Consider the following 24,916-nt stretch of genomic DNA (forward strand, 5'->3'; position numbering starts at 1 on the left):
ATTTGTTTCAAGTCATTGTTAGGGGATGGAACTGGCTTTCCACATATGGTCATACATCTTTAAGTTATGCTGCAAGTACGGTGTGTAATTGAATAGTTTAAGTCCAGGGCTTGTATTTATAAACGTTTTAAGGTTTAAGTTTCCACTTTTTCTATTTCAACATATACTGAAGACTGTATAGGGTGTGCTACATTATCACATTTATACTGAAGACTGTATAGGGTGTGCTACATTATCACACTTATACTGAAGACTGTATAGGGTGTGCTACATTATCACATTTATACTGAAGACTGTATAGGGTGTGCTACATTATCACACTTATACTGAAGACTGTATAGGGTGTGCTACATTATCACACTTATACTGAAGACTGTATAGGGTGTGCTACATTGTCACACTTATACTGAAGACTGTATAGGGTGTGCTACATTATCACACTTATACTGATAACTGTATAGGGTGTGCTACATTATCACATTTATACTGAAGACTGTATAGGGTGTGCTACATTATCACACTTATACTGAAGACTGTATAGGGTGTGCTACATTATCACACTTATACTGAAGACTGTATAGGGTGTGCTACATTATCACACTTATACTGAAGACTGTATAGGGTGTGCTACATTATCACACTTATACTGAAGACTGTATAGGGTGTGCTACATTATCACATTTATACTGAAGACTGTATAGGGTGTGCTACATTATCACATTTATACTGAAGACTGTATAGGGTGTGCTACATTATCACACTTATACTGAAGACTGTAAAGGGTGTGCTATATTATCACACTTATACCGAAGACTGTGTAGGGTGTGCTACATAATCACACTTATACTGAAGACTGTAAAAGGTGTGCTATATATTCACACTTATACCGAAGACTGTGTAGGGTGTGCTACATTATCACACTTATACTGAAAACTGTGTAGGGTGTGCTACATTATCACACTTATACTGAAAACTGTGTAGGGTGTGCTACATTATCACACTTATACTGAAGACTGTAAAGGGTGTGCTATATTATCACACTTATACCGAAGACTGTGTAGGGTGTGCTACATTATCACACTTGTCTGTTATTGTTATTTAAACTAATTTTGTATGCGATGTTAGTAAATTTTATCAAAAATTCCTTACTCAAATTAGTTTCAGACTGTATACGTGGATATACAGGAACTCAATTTGATTTGAGTATTTTGTCAGACGTGTAACGTAAAGGCTTTACACGTCATTGTCGTCATTGTATCGGCGAATCAATCGTAAAGTTTACAGGAGCAGTAGATATACAAACAAACTGCTGATGAAATGAATATTTTTTTTTTGTAAGCAATTTAATTAACATGAAAGGTCGGTTAACAAAAACAGATAGTATAAAGGGTTAATTAGAAACAGCAGCTTCTACGGAAACGAAACAAATTAAAATACTAGACAGAACATCACAAAATTGTTTACATCTTGATGTAGTTGCAAAAAAGTGCAGCTGATAAAAATATGTAACTGAAGGTATAATCAAAGCACTGAAAGTACTGTAGGATCGATTGTCTCTGAACAACACAGATTGTACACATTATGTGTAAATATCAGGGGAACCTTTAGTGTATAAATGCACACGAAGTTTGACATTAAACCATATTTGTGAACTTCACTTTTGATATAGGAATGGACGACTTGCCTTTTGCATTCAGTAATCATATTTCACCATCCTATGACCTATCACAGCAGTATCTTGAATGGTAACTGAGAAGTAGATTTTAACAAAACTGAACTGAAAATTCAAAGCTTGCACAACAGGTAATATTATGTTAAACGTACTTTTTGTCTTAGCAGCTATAATACTCACGTGATTCAAATTTGGAAAAAATAAACATACTGATAAAAATGTGTGAGTGTTACACTATAGTTTTTACATTTCCTTTTTAGTCACTTTTTATGCAAAGCGTTTGCAGACTTGATCAATCATGATCAAATCAACAGACGCTTACAGAAGTATAAAACTGGTGGTACGCCCGGCACGTAATAAACCAATTTGAGTCCTTTTTCAAATAAAAACTGTTGATTTCTCAGGCTTTCAATCATAAATTCATTCCTTCCCCGTGTAGAAAATACTAATAACATTAAAAATGCACTATTATCATGATAAACAAATGATCCGAAAGTAACCTTATTTCAAAGTGTTTGCTGACTTGATCAATCATGATCAACAGACGCTTACAACGAGATCTCATTCAGTTGTCACGGGATGTTGGCGAGATTTGCTCTATATGCCTTTCAAGTTGCCGATATGTTTATTTTATAATTCTTTGATTAAATTCAAATCATAAATGAAGCTGCTATTGTGCAGACAAGGTCAAAATAGCTAATTCTGGCCCTTTCAGGGGCCATCACTCTGGAACCCATAACGGAATCTCGCCAGTTCAAGAAAGGAACCGAGATCTTATGGTGATACAAGTTGTGTGCAAGTTTGGTTAAAATAAAATCATAAATGACGCTGCTATTGTGCAGACAAGGTCAAAATAGCTAATTCTGGCCTTTTCAGGGGCCATAACTCTGGAACCCATAACGGAACCTGGCCAGTTCAAGAAAGGAACCAAGATCTTATGGTGATACAAGTTATGTGCCAGTTTGGTAAAAATCAAATCATAAATTAAGTTGCTATTGTGCAGACAAGGTCAAATTAGCTAATTTTGGCTCTTTCAGGGTCCATAACTCTAGAACCCATAATGGGATCTGGCCAGTTCAAGAAAGGAACCGTGATCTTATGGTGATACAAGTTGTGTGCAAGTTTGGTTAAAATAAAATTATAAATGAAACCACTATCATGCAGACAAGAAATTGTTGACGGACGGACGCACGCACGCACGGACTGATGACGGACGAAGGGTGATCACAAAAGCTCACCTTGTCACTATATGACAGGTGAGCTAAAAAGATGCAAAACTGCACTTTTTAAGCTTCAAATATGGCCAGTGATGTTGGTAATCAACTTACTGATGCTCTTAAGGCATTACCCTCTTATTTGTTTTCATTTTTTTAACAAAAAAGTCTCTATGACAAATAAAAAACAAAAACAAAAAATCCGAATTACCTACCCTATTTTTTTTAGCATGTTACCGGAAACAAAGAATTTTTTAGGCCTAATTCACTTGTGAAGTAACAGTAGATGTTAATCGTGTACAGCACATACATAGGTTTAAATCACCAGAACATTTGTAATTTTGAATATTATTTGATAACTTTTACATAAATCAAGCAGGAATTCAATCCCCTTTTGATAAATGTAAGTTGCATTTGAATTTATTGCCAATTCCGTGAAACTAATTGGCATTTAAACCTATACTGGTCCAGTGCCTTAAATCGGACGGTGCTTAATAATTCGGACACCGTCACAAAACGCTTAGGATCGTGATTTTTTACTGGAATGAACATGATCGAAGCAGACAAACACTTTGATGCCCAGTTGTCAATAACAATGTGTAAATTTAAGTATTTCCAGAGAAAATTACCTTCAAATATCCACGCCGCCAAAAGTAAACATTGTGTGTCTTAGGAGATGACGCCATACAGCGCACGCCAGTTATTTGAGGTGCGATGAGGTACTATGCCTGTTGCAGACGACGCTTTTTCTTAGTTGATCAAAACTAAATGTAACAACATGCTTTACAATTCTGTACAACCCTCAGTATTTATTTAAGAAATTTAACCGATTTCTGTTATATTAGATGCCCACGGGCAACATGTCGAGCTCGTCAGCTCTGTCAAAAGGACTGGGAACTGCACATGACACTCTGTTGCATTGAGGCAAACATTATGCCAAATAAAAAAAAGATTGCAAAAAGTTACAATATAAGTTATTTGTAGTAACAACAAAGGGAAGTAAATCTTAAAAAAAAAATTATAAGTCCACACAAAAATCCTTACCATAGGTCAAAATACACCTCAAAATTGGATATAACATGCATGTTGTACTACATAAAGAACCTAAAATTATACATTTGAAATGTGATGCACTAGCGGTTTCGGAATGCAAAGATATCGTCATAAAACCTCCAAAAGTGTCCGGATTTAGGCACTGGACCAGTGGAGTGTGAAGTGTCAGCAGCGATGAAAGTTTCATTGGAAATCGCTTCAACTATTTTGGTCTTTCGAGTGTTTGACGCGATTGGGGATATATTGCCCATATGAAAAAATATCTCAATATTTCTGAGGACAACGTCAAATTAGTTTGACTACTGAATGCCTAGAACTCGGGCTCAGTGAGTAGTAGACATCCAGTTACCAGATGACAAGACACTTCCAATGATAAAATATATAATTAGCAATTTGTACACCATGATCAGATGCTAAAATTTCTTAAATTCATATTTGTCTCGGAACTGATTGATGAAAAAATTAACGTTTCCTTCAGTCAAAGGACTATAAAATACAAAGAATGGCACTGGAGATACTTCCGCATCATCGCATGTTAGCGCGTTATCTTATTTCAAAGCGTTTGCCAACTTGATCAATTGTGATCAAATCAACAGACGCTTACCTTCATGAAGTATAAAACAAACAGTGCGCCTGGCCCTAATAAACCGAATCGAGTCTATTTTTCAAACAATCAACTGTTGATTTGCCAGACAGTTCCAGTCATAAGTTCATTCCTTCCCCATGTAGAAAATACTAATAACAATAAAATAACATCATTAACATTGTAAACAAACATCCGAAATTAATCTAATTTCAAAGCGTTTGTCCACTCAGTTAATAGTGATCAACAGATGCTTACAACGAGATCTCATTCAGTAGTCACAGGATGTTGGCAAGATTTGTTCTATATGGCTTTCAAGTTGCCGATCTATTTATTTTTATAGCTCTTTGCTTTAGTAAATAAGGCATGGAGTGTGCTCATGACTTGTAATTATCAGAATTATAAATAACACATTCACACAAAATCGTGATAACAACAAATCATCAATTTTACCAGCAATTACTTTATACACTTGCTTTACAGTACATAATACGTACATGGTACTAATTGTATATTAAGTAGTATCTCTAACCAAATTACAACACATTAAAATTGGGGACGAACTGACTGGGGCGAAATTACGCCTTCATCCTGCATAAACAGATATTAACGAACTACAGCAGAGTCTAGAGCATTTACATATTAAATCAGCATGTCTGTTGTACAATAAAATTATGACTGAAAAGTTGGAATGAGATATTAACCTGTTTTTGTTCGTGGAAAAATGTATTTCTGACATGAATGCAAAGGACGTAAATGAAACAAAGGGAGGTAACTTTTTAAAGACGAATCGAACTACAGCTGTTTTCCTTGCTATCTCGGACTTTTTTTCAGTTCACTAAAATTGTATCGATCAAAATCGCTACAGAAAAGACTCTTCTAGGTTAGCTGTAACCTTTAAACAACATCTAAGGATCCGTTTGTGCTGTAAACAAAACTGGCATCGTAGGTTTGTCAGTGACCTAGTTTTCGCGCATTAATTTGTCACTGCAGTCAGAAATTCACATCAGAAATGTATGTAATAAAACTTGGAAAATACGTTAAGAATTTCTTGTTTTGGATGTTCGACAGCTGAAAATACAGTCGTCCCAGAATAATTAAATTCTGATGGTTGACCTATTCTATGGCATGGAACTACTTTCCGCACTATTTTGTTCGGTTTGCAGTAAGGAAATTTCTGCATTGTTAACTTTGGATCGATTGCGAGACAATCGATCCAAAAAGGGCAGAAATACAGAGCGATATATTGATCATGTCACTGGAAATATGAAGATCACTTGATCAAAATCACGCGAAGTAATCCATTTCTGTTGTATTCGACATTTCCCCACTGTACCGTAGCTGATTTCGCTTCGAGTTTGCCTGAAGAACAATGAATTAGTAGAGGTAATTGTACATTTAGAAAGTGACTAAACATTCAGTAGGTTTTATCTACAATTTATATATGCAATTTGTTTTAAATACAGTTAATAATTTTGTTTTAGGAGTACGTGTCTGATAATATATGTATTCTAGAAAGTGTTATTCAACGTAAACTGGATGAGATTAACCAATGGGGTAACCTCAAACTGGCACAGGAACCATGTGAGTCATTTTTAACCATCCGCTCTGGTCGTTAACCCAGACACTCCCATAATATTATGTATCAGGGACCCAGATTAACCCCAACCGTTGGGCATCCCTTAATCTGCTACGCAGGGGTTCGCGGTTCTCACAATGCTTTCTTTTTCAAATCATTCCAAAAGTGACTGATAAGAAAATATGCATGGCCAGCTTATGATGAGAAATATCGAGTTTTCTCTCCCTTGAAGCAGCACTCTCCCCACGCCTGATTGGATTGTCTCCCTTACATTAGCTAAAGTCGTATATTAATAATTCACTTTCGATCGTGGTATTGCTTTAAGCAATACATTAAAATAAAGCTCTAACTTCTGTTACTTAACATATTCATATAGAAAGATTATCTCTCTAAAACATATTTAACATTTCAGTAAAAACATATAAAACATACGATGTTACGGATTTTGTGTTTTCACGTAACAGAAAATAGATACGTATAGATAAATTTATACCATTTTGTTTTGAAACTATAAAGTCTGCTATAAGGAGATGGCCAAATATTTCGAAGAAACACCATGTAAAGTAAGTTTCCTGCTTGACTCAAAGCGGGACTAATATAATGACACAATGTATTCCTATTTGTTCATATAACGGTATTTCTATGTAACTTCACATGCCTAGAGGTTTTCTCTTTTAAAACACGAGAAAAGGTTATAAGCTAAGCAACACGGTACCTGACACTTTTATAAATTTCGAGCAGTATAAAAATAACTTGATTAAACAGGCATGTTAGTAAAACAGGCACACACATTTGACTGATTACCAGTTTTAACTGGATTTGATCCTTTCTGTTGTCAGATAGCTGTAAACTGCAAGATTTAAAGACGCGCGACAAAATAACTGTATTCTTTTGTATTTCCATGATGGTAATTATACATGATTTGCGTAAAAATGAGATATACAAATATTTAGTTAGAAATTGACAGTGATATATATTAGGCCAAGACAATGTTTTTAATGTTTTAACATTTTATTGAATTAAAGTAGCTATATATACAGAAATACGTCCCCACTTTGCTTGTACAGAGCATAACTTAAAAAACTATTTAAGGGATTGACCTCAAACTTAGAATATAGGAAGATATCGACAACTTCCAACTTGGAATATAGGTAGATGGCGACAAGGAAGAGTGAAGTACCCAGTACCAAGAATATCTCACCATGTCTAATTATTATGATATTATGACCTGATGTTAATTGATGTGGGTCTCCAAGAGCCTGAAGAAATAAATTTCAGTTTTATATATATTCATTTAGACTGTGCACTAACTGGATTGACTGGTTATTTATTTCTTATAAAACAATACTTGTTATGTATCTTTTATGACACAATACACAAGCCTGTTTACCTGTTACTTTTGTATGCAAAATTTACGGGAACCTACCTCGTGTGGGCGGTATGCGTAAATATAGAAAAAGCAATCCTAAAACACACATAAGGGACTTGGACGAGATTAATCCATGGGGTAACCTCAAACTTGCCACGGGCCCTTGTGAAGCATTCTGAACTATCCGCATCCCCGCCCCCAACGTTCACTTCCGATGATTGCATTAAATGTTACTATATAGATATATTGCGTAAAGTTTAATTCAATGACCTTCACATTTACTTGTGTGAAGACTGTCTAAATTCATATTAATCATCAGATTTATTTCCCTATCATTTCATTAAATTTGGGGTTATATGAAATTTGGGTCAATTAACTTTCTTTTTATACAGGCATTTTGTTAAATGTAGTAAATGACATTCAAAATTTACTTGCATGAAGTTCTATTAAATTCATATACATCGTCGAATTTATTGTCCTAAAATTTCATTAAATTTGGTATTTTATGAAATTTTGGTAAATTATATTACTGCTTCTAAAGTTATTGTGTGATATTCGATCAGTAGCATTCAAAATTTACTTGCATGAAGATCCACTAAATTTAAATAAATCATCAGATTTAGTTTCTAAAATTACAATTAAATCAGAAATGTCATATAATTTAAGACTAACTTAAATGCATAGGAAATTAAGGAATTTCAATTTCCTGAAAAATTAAACAAGGGTAAATTGAAAGTAAATTTTGAAATTTAGTTTACATTAAAATTGCATTCAACATTTTCATGTAGTTTAAATTACATTCAATTTTGTATTAAATCCCAAATTCATGCAGTGATAATTGTACCTTTATACGATGAAACCGGAACTCATACAAAACCAACTAAATTGTACCTAAAATTACGCTAAATACACCCACGGGATTAAAGGTCAGTCACCATATCGATTACCTTTCTCTCCACCCGATTACATATCATGACTTGAAATCTATAGTTTTCGATATTTGTTTTGCATTATCATTATATGACTCTAAGGAGGGTTTTTACTTAATGCATCAAAGCGGAAAACGGGCTTTAATTAAATGAATTTGGTGGGTGGCTGTGCAAGACGTTCTGTCTGCTTGAATTGTGCAGAAGCTATGAGGCCATGGTATTCACAGTGTATTTATGTGTTTTAGCTCTTCTTTGTTTGCAAAGGTTGAATAAATTATTTAGCTCTTAACTGGAATTAACTGGAATCCACCTTAAATATCCTCTTACGAACTGTTTTGTACAACAATTTAAACGGAAATTTGTTGAACATCCTATGTCGACATGCAGAAACAAAAAGTGTGACACAGATGTTTAAATGAAGAGGTTCCTATCGGTACAATCGTCCTGCACTAGACGGTACTTAATTTACGTTTTCTGTCTTGACAAAATATCATAAGCAAGCAAACGGCTTATTATAGGAAGCTTGTTTAAATTCTAAAGAAAACACAGTATATATGTGTACATTTCATGCGTTATATATTAGAACAAGAAAAGCAGAGCTTTATGGCATGCTAAATATTGAAGGAAAATTAAAGAAGTAATTTATATAATGAAAACTTGATACTAAAAAGATTAAAACCCTAAATAAAAGTGAAGAAGACATAATCCCTTGCAACAATACTATCACAATAAAATAATGTGCAAACGAAATGTTCAAATGACATCGTATACTTACAATCAACCCTAGATTGTGGAGGCAATGTAATACATTGATGAACTTGTCTTTTTTAAGATCCAATAAATCACCTGTTTGAAACGTAAGCTCTTCTGCCATACCATAGTCAATACATCCTTTGTTAAAGTTCTTGATATTATCCACTGCAAAAAATGGTGACTTTGCACCCTTCTGAATCGGTACAAGGCTTTTACCATCAGCTTCTAGCAACTTGTTTATTAATCTGCAATTCAAAATGTTTACTTGTTTGAAATTAGTATTTCTTTCTAACACTAGACTGTAAAATTTGTTCTAGATAAAATACCAAACACTTATAGCAACATACAAAAGAAACTGATCTGACATTGGGTGAATCAGTACGACAAGTGTTTAATGCGATTACTTTCCTTCAAGTGAGTTATTGCCAATGATGGGACTATAAGTAGGAAATACTTGCGTTTCAATCCGGCGATCTAATAAATCTGAGACTCCAAACATGCGGGAAAAAAGAAAACAAAGAAAAATTTCTAAGGACATTTTGTCAACACTGTTTATTCTTATTTCAGTGGTTTTGAAATAACCTACGAAGTGCCTCGTGTACACCCTTTGAGTTCAGGTCTTAGTTTGAATTTCAAAACTAGAAAAGAACTATTTGATATTGTTCCTCATGCAAACTCAGACAATTTGATTTGAAACTGTGTTAATTTGTTCACAGATCAGTCTTTTTTTCAGCTTCATGACAATGATACCATAGAATTTGTCAGATCATGTTCAGAGGTGTCGGGCAAATAAATACATTGCAATAAACATTGTTTCTGAGGAAGTGTCAAAGTGCCTAAAATTATCATGACATTCATTGATGCTACAGGTGTCCAAAGGAAATCAGGCTCATTTCAGTTTTTATACTTTTTTAAAAACCTTGCTACATAATATGCATAAAAAAATAAATAAAAACAGTCTACAGGCTTAGTAAAAAACATTACCTCTATACAACCTTTCATGTTGTCAAAATTCTGTGTTTCTTTAACGCAACACTCGAGGTTTTGAAATTTTCTTTTTATCAATTAGCATAAGTCATACTGAACTTTAAACCCTAATATAATTCTGAATTTAAACATACTATTTGTTTCCTTCCAAAGTTTGCATACATACTACTTAAAACAATAACACCACAATAATACTATGCAGTACTCATATTTATAGACTTTTATCTAATAAAAAATGTGTAGCTTTCAGTATATATATGTAGGTGAGTTATCAGCTTTTTGTCAAAAAAAAAAGTGTTCAGTGTATGCAAACTAAATTAACGTTTTTTATCATTCGTTTACATGGAACATTGATGCTTTTGATACACATTCAAACAGCTGATAAAACACCACCGAAAAGTGCAAAAGGCAAAATATATGGAAGAGGGAACTTCTGTAACACATTTAATAATAAAATATATCTTAAAGTTTTATTCTAAAAATATACCATTTTTTTCCTACAAGAATGGTCGGGTAAAATTCATGATATCAAATATATATTTGCATTAACAAAATTTCGCGACTAAAATACGTATTATAATGCAATATTTCAAAGTACTTTAAAATCTTATACTTACACGCATAACATAACACCGTCCTTTAAGTGTGTATTGAAAGTTTTCCAGTCCGTGCCGGTCTAATATAATATATAGAAAATAACAATGTACTAAAACATGTTTTATAGGTGATATAAGATATATTGGAATAAATATTTGAATAATATATAGAAAACAATATTCTAAAACATGATACATGGATGATATAACATACATTGGAATAGATAATTTGAAGTTAATGAATTAAAATACTGATAGCAATTAGTGACAGAACAAAACAAATTATGCCCTAGACAATGGCTTCGTATCAATTCATACACTGCTGCATTGACCTTGAAACGCGATTAAGTAATCTTGGAGTTTTTTCTATGAATAAAGTTAAAAGATTCATTTTGATGTTGTAAGCATTATTAAGAAATTATCAAGGGCATCTTGAATAATTCAGATACAGGATCAAAGATTGAATTTAGAATTGGTGAAAGTAAGGACGGAGTTAATCATACTAAGTAAAATGAAGATGCTATTTGGAAAAGTGGAAAATGTTTTTATTTCGCATGAACTTTGTTTTTCGAACTTGCTGTGATTTGTCCCATTGTATCTATCAGTAAAAATTGTATTCGCGACGCTATGCAAATAGAAACTGAAAAAATAATTTACAATTTGATCATGCTCTGCTCCGCATATATCATTCAACCAGTGGATGATTTGTGTCACTGTTCCAGCTTTCTCCTCAATGTCATAACTCTACAAACAGATTGACCAATCACACAATAGCAATAGTTTTACAACATACATGTATGCTGGATTATTCTGATTGGTGCATTGAACGGTTATGATATATTACAGATGTTGGTTTTTAAAGTACCAATATAAAAACAATAATACTTCATAAAGTTTTTGTGTAAATATTTATTTTACATGTTTAATCAATGTGTAAGCTTAATAAATGTTTCTTTACATTTTGTGAGTACTGTTAAGTGTTTCTACATTAAACCGTTATTAAACTGTTATTGACTATATCAAATTTAAAAGTCAGTATTGTTAATATGTGGTTTAAATATACATTAGACTAGCCACTAGACTGATAATAACTATATTCTTATATTTTTCCCTTTTTTGATAAATTCAATTTCATAGAGACAAAAGCCAGTCTATTTTAGGGATTTTCATACAGGACTGATGTTGAAATTATTATGATATTGGACATAGGATATAGACTGGCTCAGTTCACTACATTCAATCATAAAAATGTAAAAAGATATATCATAGTCTAGGAGCTAGTCTAATACAACATCAATATGAAAAATGAAACAAAAACAAAACAAAAACAAAAAACAATATGAATATGAAATGACACTAATAAAACTGGAAGTTTTTTATCAAATGACATCCACTTTAAGACATGCAACTGTGATTGCATTTGTACATATACATTTAGTTTATATAATTATCCAATAATATCCTTAAGTTACATATAAAGATAAACCTAATTTTTAAAGTGAAATCGTAAAAAGATTAGAAAGCAAGGTTTGTGAAAGTACCTCAAATCGACATGTTGCCATAACAACCAGACTCATTGTAACTATGGTAACGATGCGTACCTTTTCCATTGCGATTTTCTGAAGAAAACAAATTACGTTTTATTTTTATTTTTGGTATACAAATAATTCAACGAAAACCAATAACTTATCTTTTTTGTATTAAACTGCAGCAAAACAAATCAAATTAAATCAGATGAAATGAATTTAACTTTCCTTGTCAATAAGAAGTATGAATTTTTGGTACGGAAATGAGAATTACGAAAAGAGATACATGTTTGATACATTCTTTTCTCGTGGCAAATTATTTTCGACAGTATTTCTGAACAGCTGTTTGTGCATCTCGCGACATACTGTAAGCTATACGTAGGCGTGTATTTTACGGTATAAGGTACGGGATGGCAAAGACTTAAATCAGACATTATTACAGAAATGGCCGGAACTATGCACTGGCACCAGACCAGAAAGAAAATGCCTCTGTACATGTTATACCCAACCCTTAGATATTCTATAAGAACCATGGTCGTGAACGGGAAAGTGCACTTATCCATTTCAATCGTATAGACGGGGTCCCTGTTAGGTGTCTGCGCAAAATATTTTTTAATTTTGTTTATATTTTGTGGTAATATACCTACATGTATTAAGTTTCATTAACAAGTGTTACTGTTACCAGTTTTGATTTACTTTTATAGATATTCACATTTAAAGTGGGTGGGGTAATCTGACATGTGACCAGCCAGGAACACAATTTCTGTTATTTTTTTGAAAATGGTTTTAACTTTTTACCTGAAACTTTCACGATAAAATAACTATGCAATGGGCATTCACACAACATGTTGCATTTTAAATTGTACTGAATACTTTTTTCAGCACAGAGCCACAAAGTGGTCTAATCAAATTTACTGATTTTCAATGGACGAACTTCACCCAAAAGCTAAAACATTTTTCATTAGTTGAGATATTAAGGTGTTATTTTCAGCAGATATTGTAAACTAAATAAACATAAAAATGACAGTATATCAGTATACTCTGATTAATATTGGAAGAGTGGTACACTCTCAAACTGGGTAAAAGTGGGTGGGGTAAATAAATATTCGAAGCAACACTACAAAAATTGTGCAGTTGTTACGAAATGGCCTCAGATTGTCTATTACTATCGTAATTGTGCCCCCATGAGTGGTGGGGGCATACAGATTTGCTCTTGTTCGTGCGTCCGTCCGTCCATCTGTCCGTGCGTCCGTCCGAAGTTCGTGACGCGCCTAGCTCAAAAAGTATTTGATATAAATTGATGAAACCTTGCAAGAATCTTTATCAGGATATGAATTTGCGCACCTTCTATTTTTCGTCTGGCTCCGCCCCCTAATTTTCGAGTTACTGCCCCTGAAATAGTAAAAAATGCACATTTTCACCTTGTGACACGCCTAGCTCAAAAAGTATTTGATATAAATTGATGGAATCTTGCATGAGTCTTTATAATGATATGAACTTGCACACCTCCTATTTTTTGTCTGGCTCCGCCCTCTATTTCTAGAGTTACGGCCCCTGAAATGGTAAAAAATGCATATTTTCAACTTGTGACACGCCTAGCTCAAAAAGTACTTGATATAGATTCATGAAACCTTGCCTTAGTCTTAATCATGATATGAATTTGCGCATCTCCTATTTTTGATCTGGGTCCGCATCCTATTTCTAGAGTTATGGCCCCTGAAATAGTCAAAATGCACATTTTCACCTTGTGACATGCCTAGCCCAAAAAGTATTTGATATAAATTGACGAGTGTTTATCATGATATGAACTTGCGCACCTACTGTTTTTTATCTGGGTCTGCCCCCTATTTCCAGAGTTATGGTCCCTGAAATAGTAAAAAAAAATGCACACCCTGTGTCCTACAGACACATTCTAGTTTTATTAAATACAGACTTGGTTGATAAATTTTAACAAAAAATGTTTCTCTTTAATAAGACTTTATACATGTGTGCCATGGAAAAATCAATGCAGAAAATTTAATGTTAATTTGAACAATAGCTTTCCTCAAAATATACTGCCTCAGGCAAAACCTTTTGTTAAATACTTTGAGCTTTCAGGGTTAATTTGGTTTGTCTACATGTCATGTTCAAGGTCCATGCTTTTTCCATGACACACATGTATAAAGTGGGAATTTTTTTGTTAAAATTTATCAATCAATGTGGTATTTAATAAAATTAAGATAGTAATAGACAATCTGAGGCCATTGCTTAACAACTGCACAATTTTTGTAGTGTTGTTTCGAATATTTATTTACCCCACCCACTTTTTCCCAGTTTGAGAGTGTACCATTCTTCCAATATTAATCAGAGTGTACTGATATACTGTCATTTTAATGTTTGTTTAGTTTCCAATATCTGCTGAAAATAACACCTTAATATCTCAACTAATGAAAAATGTTTTAGCTTTTTGGTAAAGTTCGTCCATTGAAAATCAGTAAATTTGATTAGACCACTTTGTGGCTCTGTGATGAAAAAAGCATTCAGTACAATTTAAAATGCAACATGTTGTGTGAATGTCCATTGCTTAATTATTTTATCATGAAAGTTTCAGGTAAAAAGTTTGAACCATTTTAAAAAAAATAACAGAAATTGTGTTCCTGGCTGGTCACATGTCAGATTACCCCACCCACTTTAAATGTGAATATCTATAAAAGTAAGTCAAAACTGGTAACAGTAACACTTGTTAATGAAACTTAATACATGTAGGTATATTACCACAAAATATAAATAAAATCAAAAAACATTTTGCGCAGACACCTAACTGGGACCCCCCCCCCCCCCCCCCCACCTTTCTCACCTAAAACGTGCAGTTTGGCGAATGGGTACCCAGCATATTGAACAAGGGATAATTTTTATCCTCCATCGTGCAACCAGTCACATTGTCTCAATATTTTATATTGCAGAAATACTCCACATATTTTATGCTTTTGTTAACGATACAGAAAAACATGCGTGAACTCCCCTAATGAACATCCGGTCTAGAGGTCACAGCAGTGTGCACATGTTAGGCGAAATGTAAACAAACAAAAACAGAATGCAAAATATTCACAGTTTAACAATAAAACTCGAAATGATGAATGAAATTCATCTTATATATGATTTTGAATTTGAAGTCATACATTGGTCTACATCTGTACTGTTGAATAAATTCATATTGCACATTTATGCTGCACATACACATATTAGCGAACGCGTGTAGTTAAACCACGACTGACATTTTCACATCAGCCAATCAGGGTGTGTCTGTAATCTAGACCGGAACTTCACTAGAGAAGTTCAACGAAGTTTTTTGTGTGTATTGAAAAAAAAAACTATAAACAACGCGTTGTTTCTATCATATAAGAAATATTGAAAAAATATGACCGGTTCACAATCGAAGACAAATTACTGCTTGTTCAATATCTACAGTACACATTTACCGAACTGCGCGTTTTAGATACGTAATGCGCGATTGAAATAGGTAAATATATTTTCCCGTTCATGACCATGGTTCTTATAGAATACCTAGGGGTAGGGTATAACATGTACAGAGGCATTTTCTTTCTGGTCTGGTGCCAGTGGAACTATAAAATGCCACAAGTATAAAATATGAAATAGCAGTGAAAGCTCATAAACGTTATATAAACTTTTAATTGATACTAAAGTGGTAGCTTAAAGCTTCTAAAATGATGATGACACAAAACAACTAGATCAACACGACCAGCAAATAACCTATATACACAGAGAAGAACATCAGTCAACTGTTATTTTGCGACCTATGCGCTTGCAGTGACGTCATCCAAGCCAGGTGCGTAGCACCGTCGTAACAAGTAGTTACCATTTTTGGTTGCGGGATTTATCCCGCTACCAAAGTTATGTGTATTTCTGACAATCATGTAGTATCTTTATTTGATTCCAAATCACATCCAAAGGAAGGCTGTTCATGTGTTACACAAAGTAGTCCCATTCATGGACAATGCGGATGAATTATCAATGATCAAGTAGTTCTTATTCATCCTCTATCCATTCACACTGGCCATTTAGATTATGTAAGATCTGTATTAGGTATTCCAGCCCATAGTTACATCTCCGACTTCCAGCTGTTCATGTAAGGTCAGGCAGAGTTTATCTTAGATATGAGGCACATTAGTATTTGTTTCTTATACATGTATATTTATAGATTTGCATTTTAAATGAAAATAATTATAGCAAAACCCGCAACCACCAAACATCTCAAGGCTTTGATTTCTAACACTGCTGGTACTAGTATGTCATATTAGAATCGAAATATTCTTACACATAAGAACTCAAAACACGGGGTTTTCTACGATAAACAACGATATGGAACTTATTATTTCTTAAATAACTTGTGCATGTGTTAATGTTTTATATCAGTCTTTAGAGGGGTGAAGATTGTTAACGTTCTTTGGTGGTACGCTGCTCCGGTACTGGCTGATAGTTATAAATAAATTTTAACTACTATCTGACGATGATATCGTTTTATGAAATGTCAAAAACTTCTGGATACTATTTACAGTTAAATGTATTTCTAAAAATAATAGAGTTTGAGATTTCAACCTTCGCCTTCCTCTTCAACGTCTCTCATATATATTTGGGGCACCACGTCACCGATATGCGTGTATTTTATTTATATCAGACGTTGCTACTAACGTTTTCCATGTAATATCAAACTTTCAACCTAAGACTTCTCTTTATTACTATGTGAAATAAAAAAGCTTTGTTTCAGGATTTCTGCTTATTAAGTTATTCGATTACCCATATGTATAATTAGACCAAATTTGATGCGAAACACTATCAATAAGTATTAGAATAATGAAGTTTTGTATGGCTAATAATTTTAACTAAACACATTGAATTGAACCTGGAAGTATGAAGTTATCAACTGATTTTGAGAAGCATTGCGTTTTTGTTCTCTTCTCTTCTACGGCATAATTGTATCCCTAAGCGGTATCGAAATACTAGATGGGCCTTTTTGTCGTATGGAGTGAAGTTTTGAACGTCCGAAGTTGTGATATCACGAAAGTCAAAACTTCAGTCTTTTTTTTATCTACTCTGTCCACATAGTCGGCATCAAAGACTGAAATCTGGATGGAGGCACATGACAGGACAGTCATTTTACTTGAAAAATAAAATAATTACTCGCGATTATCATTTGGTGGAACATTTTATTTTCACTTCCAGATAAAAGCAATCCGTTTCTGTCTGACACTTTATACGATAGTTGCGTTTTAATTATAAACATAAAATGGTACTGGTAAGATGGAAAATTCTGAAGTATCAGACAATTTCAGATCTATGATATCATGATGCGAGAAGTTTGCTGTTAGCGCTATTGGATAACTCCATTCTTTACATGCACGGACCCAGAGCCTGGCAGAGGGGCATTACGGTTCACCCCCCCCCCCCCCCCCCCACCCACTTTGATTCTTACATTTTACAAAACAAATCGGCCTTGAAACTCGGTGTGACCCCCGCTCCCCATCCCCTCTTGAAATGGGTGACACCCTCTTTAAAGCTGGTGTCCCCCTAACCGAAATTCCTGGATCTGCACATGCTTTACTTATAAAATAGTATATTCAAACAAATACATGTATATGCCCACACGTTATTTTGTGACTGTTTCGCTAGACACATGGTGACTTGGCACGATTATATTGCGCTGTCTGAGAGTTTGACATTATACAGAGTCATGCAGAGTGTCATGATGCCAAAACGTATGATATCACGAGAGTATCTTACATTTGTTTCAATTCACTTGTTAAATGTATTCATAACTTGTGTATATTGGCTCATGTTATCAAAATAATTATTTTTTAAAAGGTTAAACTTTCATCAGGTACATTGTTTATGAGTGTCTACAAGTAAAACGCGTCTTTTAAGGAATTCGATGTACGAAGTACCAGTTCAAAGTGGGAAAAAAAAACTCAAGAAAAACTATGAAATACTAGTCTACAGCATGACGGATGAATCTGTCCTTTATATTTTATGGTCATGCCTTTTGTGTTTGCTTTATCGCATATATTTAACATAATTTCAAAGTATTTCGACAAATGCATTCGTAATAGTTGGTGTTTCATGTTTTTGTTTGAAAAATATTAAATGCATCATCTTTCAAGAACACCATCAACAATAAAATAAATTGATATGATTATCATTTTTATAATGCACGAAAAAAAAAACGATTATAATTACGGATAAATTGAAAGGGCGAATGAAATGAAGTAAGGTTCATTCTAAAGTTTGAAATCTCAAGGAATTTTAATCAAACTTCAACTTCATACGTTAACTTCGCAAGAGATGTTGAAGGGGAAGGCGAATGTTGAAATCTCAAACTCTCTAATAATGATTTATCTACTTATGGATTCTGTGACTTCCGGAAAATGTAAATATTCTGTACTAATATATTTGATTTAAACATATTTTATTCCTTCCTTTTTATGACAACGTATACAATGTACATATACAGAAAATATACAAAACATTCTAAGAAAGGTAAAAGGGTTGGACCACAAGTTCATATAACATTAGTAATTCGGTCCGTCCCCGAAGGTATATTTAAAGGAAAATTTTATATTATAGATTGCATTGTATTCTTATAAAAATGACAAAATGTAATTGGAAGAGAACAAAGTTAAGCGAAATGAATAACAACAATGTTGGAGAATAAGTAGAATGATTTAACTGTAAAAATTAAAAGTACTAATATATAGTACTGCTATTTGTTATGATTTATAAATACTGTTTCTGACTGACAGATTTTGTCCACTTACGGATTCTGTGATTTGCGGAAAACGTATATATTCTGTACTAGTATATAGTACTGTTATTTATTTTATGCAAACTAATGAAATACTGTATTCTATCAGTTAAATATTTTTATATTTCATCACTCACACTGTGAAAATATAAAATCTATATTTTCACACTGTGAGAGATATAGCTCCGCCCCCTCATTACATTGTGTATGAATTTTAAATTATTTGCTTAAAACAGGATGAAAATTGTAGCCGCACTTTGTTCTTTATAGTATATTTCTCGATTCAAATTATCTCACTTAAAGAGAATTTCATACCGTTATGCAGCAAGAAATAAAACAAAATGGAACTTTATGTTGCATGCGTCTTTATAACGTCACAGCACGTCTGACGTCATGTCTGTTTACGCGCGTCTGTTTCCCGCGCTGAGATTAAAACAATTGCAAAATGCACATCTCAACGTAATTGAGCATAAAATAAAAAGAAAATTTGATTGTTTTTCGTGAATATAGAATATATCTCACCTCGAAGTGAGAAAATTTTCACATTTTCACTCGCGCTACGCGCTCGTGAAAATATTTGAAATCTTCTCACTTCTCAGTGAGATATATTCCATATTCACTCAAAACAAACAAATATCCTCTATTTGTATAGATTTGTAAAGACGGATTTTATCTACTTACCGATTCGGTGACTTATGTAAAACGTATATATTCTGAACTAGTATATAGATCTAGTACTGTTCTTTGTATAGATTTATAAATACTGTTATTACATACCTAAAAATATTTTACATTGGGTTTCAATGGACCGCGATCGTGCAATATTTTCCATATCACGACGTGGAACGCTTTCTTATCGGACGTGGAATGTTTTATTAACGTTGTAATGAAAAGAATCGCGTGACGTCATTGGCGTTCACGCTCAAGTTGCGACAACAAGTTGAAGTCATTTTTACGGAATTTATTAATGCGCGTCAGTTTGATTTCTTTATTGCATTTTCGGAGAAATTATTTTCGTAGTTTTCCTGTCTATCGTTGCAGAATAATAAATTTAGATATGAATTTATCATTTGATAGTGGATATGTAATAAAAAGGTTATCAACTTTGTATGTGTATCTATGCACTCGTTCTTCCGCGGATAATATTGCGCTCCTAAAGTCGCGCAATATTACCGCTGCAGAACTCATGCATATATCCACTATCAAAGTTAATAACCTATAATTATTGACAAACGGATTTTATCTACTTACCGATTCTATGACATACGGAAATGCATATATTCTTTGCTAGTTTATAGTACTGTTATTTGTATAGATTTATAAATTCTGCTATTGACAGACGGATTTTATCTACTTACCGATTCTATGACATATGGAAAATGTATTTATCACATGTTTGACGTCGCGGGAGTGTAATAAAGCCATGAAATAAAATTGATAATACTATTAGTTACACTGCTTGTTGGTGACAGGATAGGGGATATACTAGTTTTCTATGCGCATCTTTCTGCGCAGCCGACACTTTCTATGGAAAACTGAACTGAAGTCAACATTTGTTGAAACATGTTACAGACAGTCTTAAATATGACGAATCTTGAATGAAATAACATTTTTAATAAGTTTTATCAGTAATCAAATGTTGATACTGGTTTATGTTGTATTGACAAGTATCATGCCTGACAAGTATCTTGCTATTTTTATGGTTGTGTTTTCACATCGCATTTTAGTACAAAGACAGTGTTGTTCATATAATGTAAGATAATTGACTTAGTACTGATAAGACAATATCACCTTTCAGATTATTTAGTATTCAATTATAGAAAGAATTACGAATTTTAAAACTTTTTTTTTAACTTCTAGCAGACTTCATGTAATCAGTTTGGCCAGGTTCGCGCCATTTTCCGTCCGAACAGGTGTTGTATTCTAGCGGTCTTAACATAAAATTTAGCCTGGTGACCCATACATTTTTAGCCATTTTTATGCTCAGAATACAATTATCTATACACAAGAAAAACAGGAAAAATTTCTATGAAAGAGTTTTTTCAAAATTTAAAAAAAAAATTCTTCACTATGAGTATTTTTCACTGAAAAAAGTTCACAAAAGTAAATATGAAACAATATTTTTTTTTATTTGTACCCATTATTGTAAGGATAGAGTATTACAAATATGATTATGATATCAAATAAGTCTATAATAAAATCTGTAAAAAGAAAAAAACCTTATTGTGCTGTCTTGATATATATTTTGGTTGGTATTTATAAAAAGGCAGAAAATTATGAAAATGTTGAAAAATCGCTGGCAGTTTCAGCAACAGTGGGTGTGTTCAAAACAATTTTTCACAAAAACAAGCCTTGTGACCTATTGTTTTTATTTGTTCATTGTTTTCAGCAAAAATTTTGCTATCATATATGTGAATTTAAAAAAATTCTATGAAAGGAAAAAAACTATAGGAATTCTCTTTAAGTAGAATGAAATCGGCAAGAAAACCGTAAATTTACTCTCGGAAACGATACTATCACTGGAGCTAACAAATATTCTGGCTTGATTCAATTAAGCCAGCAGTGTGGCAGCCATTTCGTTTTAATCAAAATTCATATCTGAAATATACTAGCAGGATATGGAATATATCCTGTCTCCACGTGACGTCTATTGACCAATAGAAATGCAAGAAACTTGTAGGAGGCAAGATAAACTAGTGTAATAAAGCTTTGACGTCGACGTCGTTTATAGTATCGGAGACGTTGGTCAAATTGACTTGTATATATAGTAAAAGAAAGTAGAATTTTTGAGGTTTCGACAGGAAAGGCTAACATGTGATAAATAGAATATTATATTTGTGACTTTCCACATTGAATTTATTAAACTCGCTGAATAAAATTGATAAAATGCTCGGCAGAGCCTCGCATTTTATCATTTTATCCAACTCGTTTAATAAATTCAATATGAAAAGACACTCATGTAATATCCTCTATATATTCTGTGCTAGTTTATAGTACTGTTATTTGTACAGATTTATAAATACTGTTATTGACTGGCAGATTTATCCACTTACGGTTTCTCGGGTGACTAATTCAAAGGTCCATTAAGTCATAAGGTAGACATAAGGTAACCTTTTCTTGCTCGTAGGGATTTTTTGATTAACTCAGTCTTCTCGTAAGATACGAGATACCTTAAGCAATGCCGCATCTTAAGGTAAACAAATTGGTAACTTAAGTATATCGTAAATAGATAGAAAACTGAAGAAATTAAGTCTTGTTTTACTTTCTGATTAATTTTTCATTTATAATCTAGCTTTTCCCATTCATATCAAATCATATAAATTTACCTTAATTGAGTATTGAGCAATGACATTTTATTTAGTAAAAAGAACAAAGAGATACGAGTAGTAATGAATATTTTCAAAGATCTTCAAATGTCCTCAAACATACAAGTCACTTTTTGAATTGATGATATAAACCTGCCGATGTTCATCCAAACAAAATTTTTTTTTAAATCCCAACGTGTATAGAATATTGAATAATTTCAGTCGATATTACATAAATTAATATTTCGTATGTTAGCTATATAATACTGATATTTTCTTCTGTCTTATGTCATATATTTTGCTGTGTGATTAACGCATCTATTTCGGACTCTTACTTACGAGGACATGTTTGAAGAAATATCAGATCTCGACGTTTCAGTCGTTCAATTAAGATGTTCCACTTTTTAGTGTAATTTGTTAGCTAGTTCAGTAACTGATAAAACAATTCTGTTGCATATGCATATCTGAAACTCTGGGAGACGGTCAAAATATCTGTACTTGCCTGATGCAGATTTAGGTATTCCTAGTCCTACAGTTTAGTAAATATTTCACAAATAATATCCTTTGTAGACGCGCACTTTTATTCCACTGTAAATGCTTACCGTGCCCAAATGTAGACCTATATCTACAAAACATTTATTACAAAAAGTGGATGACAGGTAAACATAATTTGATATTCTTTTATGGTGCAATTTTAGAAATCTTCAAAAGATTTACCAGATATAATACTGATTCAAGTTTAGCGGTCAAAAAATGTTTAATGTATTAAAATGTTATGAGATACATTTGCATAACCTAAACACTACTAAATGCAAAAAGTGTCTACAATACTATGAAATATGGTCGGATAAAACTACTTTTAAATGTATATAACGAAATGAATGCCGCAAGGTAAGTTTTTTTTGCCTTTTATGTTGCTTGGATCTCATTACTTGGTAATATGGACAAAAGTTGCAGTGTCATTGTAAAACATAATAAGAAAAAAGGCTCTTGATAACTGCGTTCGAATAATGTAAACAGACAGAAACCTTAATACTGTAAATGTAAGGAAATTCAAAAGATCGAAGGAAAAGAAAAACAACGTCTTATATCAACTGGAGATGTACGTGTACCTACATTTATTCCAAGAAGAGTGGAGGATTACGTTTCCCGCCAAATTGTTTGATAGCAATTATAGACTTAAATCACTCAAATTTAGAATTTAAATAAACAACACCAAAACTCATTCGGTCGATGTGTTGAACCTAATGATAAATTCTTGTTACACGTTTACACATACCATTGCTTCAAAATTGTACGAGTATTGTATACGAATAAAAATGTTTATATTTATCATACTAAAAAATGTATATTCATGTAGTACACTTAAGTTTAAAACTGTATTTATTTCCACAAATTGTATATACAAACATGAGTACTATATTTAAACTAACAAAGTTTGATAAAAAGACATACATCAATCAAAATAGTACAAACAAACAAATTTTCAATCAAATGGATTGGAAAACAAGCTACTTAAAACTTATATGAATTCCGCCCCATAAGAAAAACAGAGGTTAAATGAAGAATAGTAACTAGGCTGTGTAAGTATGTGTATCATGTTGTGTTAATCGGAATATGAATGTGAAAAATAAATGCATAATGCAAAGTTTTTGTGTGTGTGTTTTTTTGGGGTAGGTCTTTTTGTGTTTTTTGTTTGTTTGTTTGTTTGTGTGTGTGTGTGTGTGTGTGTGTGTGTGTGTGTGTGTGTTTTAATGATGATTGAAGAATTAACGAGCATTTTTATGCTATTGTCTCTCGTTGTCGTTTGGGGGTGGGAGAGGGGAGATGTTGATTGTCGCAGCTTATGTACTGAATCTATTTGTTGAGATGATAAATCGTTGAACGTCAGTGAACAGGGAAATATTATGTTGATAAGATAGATGTTCATCACCATACAGTAGATTGTTAAGAGTTAGAGTGCATTGGAGGTTGGAAAATATGTCAGTTCGAAGATTTTGGTATTTTCGACAATGGAGCAGATAATGGTCGACAGTTTCTATCTCACCACAATCACATCGAGCGGTGTTTGTGATTCCTCGGCGGTTGAGGTCATAGTTAAGGGAGCTACAACCTAGACGTAATCGAGCATGAAGAATTTGGCCTTTTCTGGATCCAGCATTAATTAAAGGATTTGATTTCGGTAGGTTTTTATTCAGATTTGATTTGAAGGCATTGACTGAAGGAAATGATTTGATATGTTGAGGAAGTAAGTTCCAGTCGTTTATTGTCTTAGGAAGAAAGGAAGGTTTGTATGATTGTGACTGGCAAAGGATATTTCTGATGTTTCTTTGATTAAATCTAGTATTGATATTATGTTGGTTTTCAGGAATTAGTGAAGACAGGTAGGCGGGTGATAGACCATTGACAATTTTATAGAACAAAACAAGGCGATGTTTTTTTCGTCGTTCTGTCAGAGGTTCCCAACCGAGATCGAATAAGAGTTTCCGGATGTTACAGAGTTTAGTGGCACCGGTGACTATACGTGCAGCCTCGTTCTGGACGGCCTCGATTT

The 24,916-nt window shown here is 33.2% G+C and overlaps 1 protein-coding gene across 3 annotated transcripts; it reads right to left on the reverse strand.

The window, feature by feature from the left end:
• Nucleotides 1-1,310: 1,310 nt before the first annotated feature.
• Nucleotides 1,311-23,026, reverse strand: LOC123536780 (rac guanine nucleotide exchange factor B-like). 3 transcript variants are annotated; one of them, XM_053518678.1, is made up of 6 exons: nt 22,865-23,026; nt 12,337-12,354; nt 11,393-11,479; nt 10,757-10,815; nt 9,175-9,397; nt 1,311-5,884 (listed from the first exon to the last, which is right to left on the reverse strand). In XM_053518678.1, the coding sequence occupies exons 2-6, from the start codon at nt 12,343-12,345 to the stop codon at nt 5,810-5,812; spliced, it is 453 nt and encodes a 150-aa protein (XP_053374653.1). In that variant the 5' UTR covers nt 12,346-12,354; nt 22,865-23,026; the 3' UTR covers nt 1,311-5,809. The 3 variants fall into 3 exon arrangements, with proteins under 3 accessions (XP_053374653.1, XP_053374651.1, XP_053374652.1); XM_053518676.1 differs by having other exon boundaries at nt 12,277-12,354; nt 22,865-23,022; XM_053518677.1 differs by lacking the exon at nt 22,865-23,026 and adding an exon at nt 13,606-13,628 and having other exon boundaries at nt 12,277-12,354.
• Nucleotides 23,027-24,916: the final 1,890 nt, after the last annotated feature.

This window comes from Mercenaria mercenaria, chromosome 11 (genome assembly GCF_021730395.1).
Source record: "Mercenaria mercenaria strain notata chromosome 11, MADL_Memer_1, whole genome shotgun sequence".
NCBI lineage: Eukaryota > Metazoa > Mollusca > Bivalvia > Venerida > Veneridae > Mercenaria > Mercenaria mercenaria.

Coding starts and splice junctions, on each gene's coding strand:
- LOC123536780 (XM_053518676.1), bottom strand. CDS start 12,345: ATGGAAAAGGTACGCATCGTTACCATAGTTACAATGAGTCTGGTTGTT. Junction 9,398..10,756: donor GACGGTGTTATGTTATGCGT/GTAAGTATAAGA, acceptor TTTGAATTGCAG/ATTAATAAACAAGTTGCTAG. Junction 5,885..9,174: donor TCCACAATCTAGGGTTGATT/GTAAGTATACGA, acceptor ATTGTTCTTCAG/GCAAACTCGAAGCGAAATCA.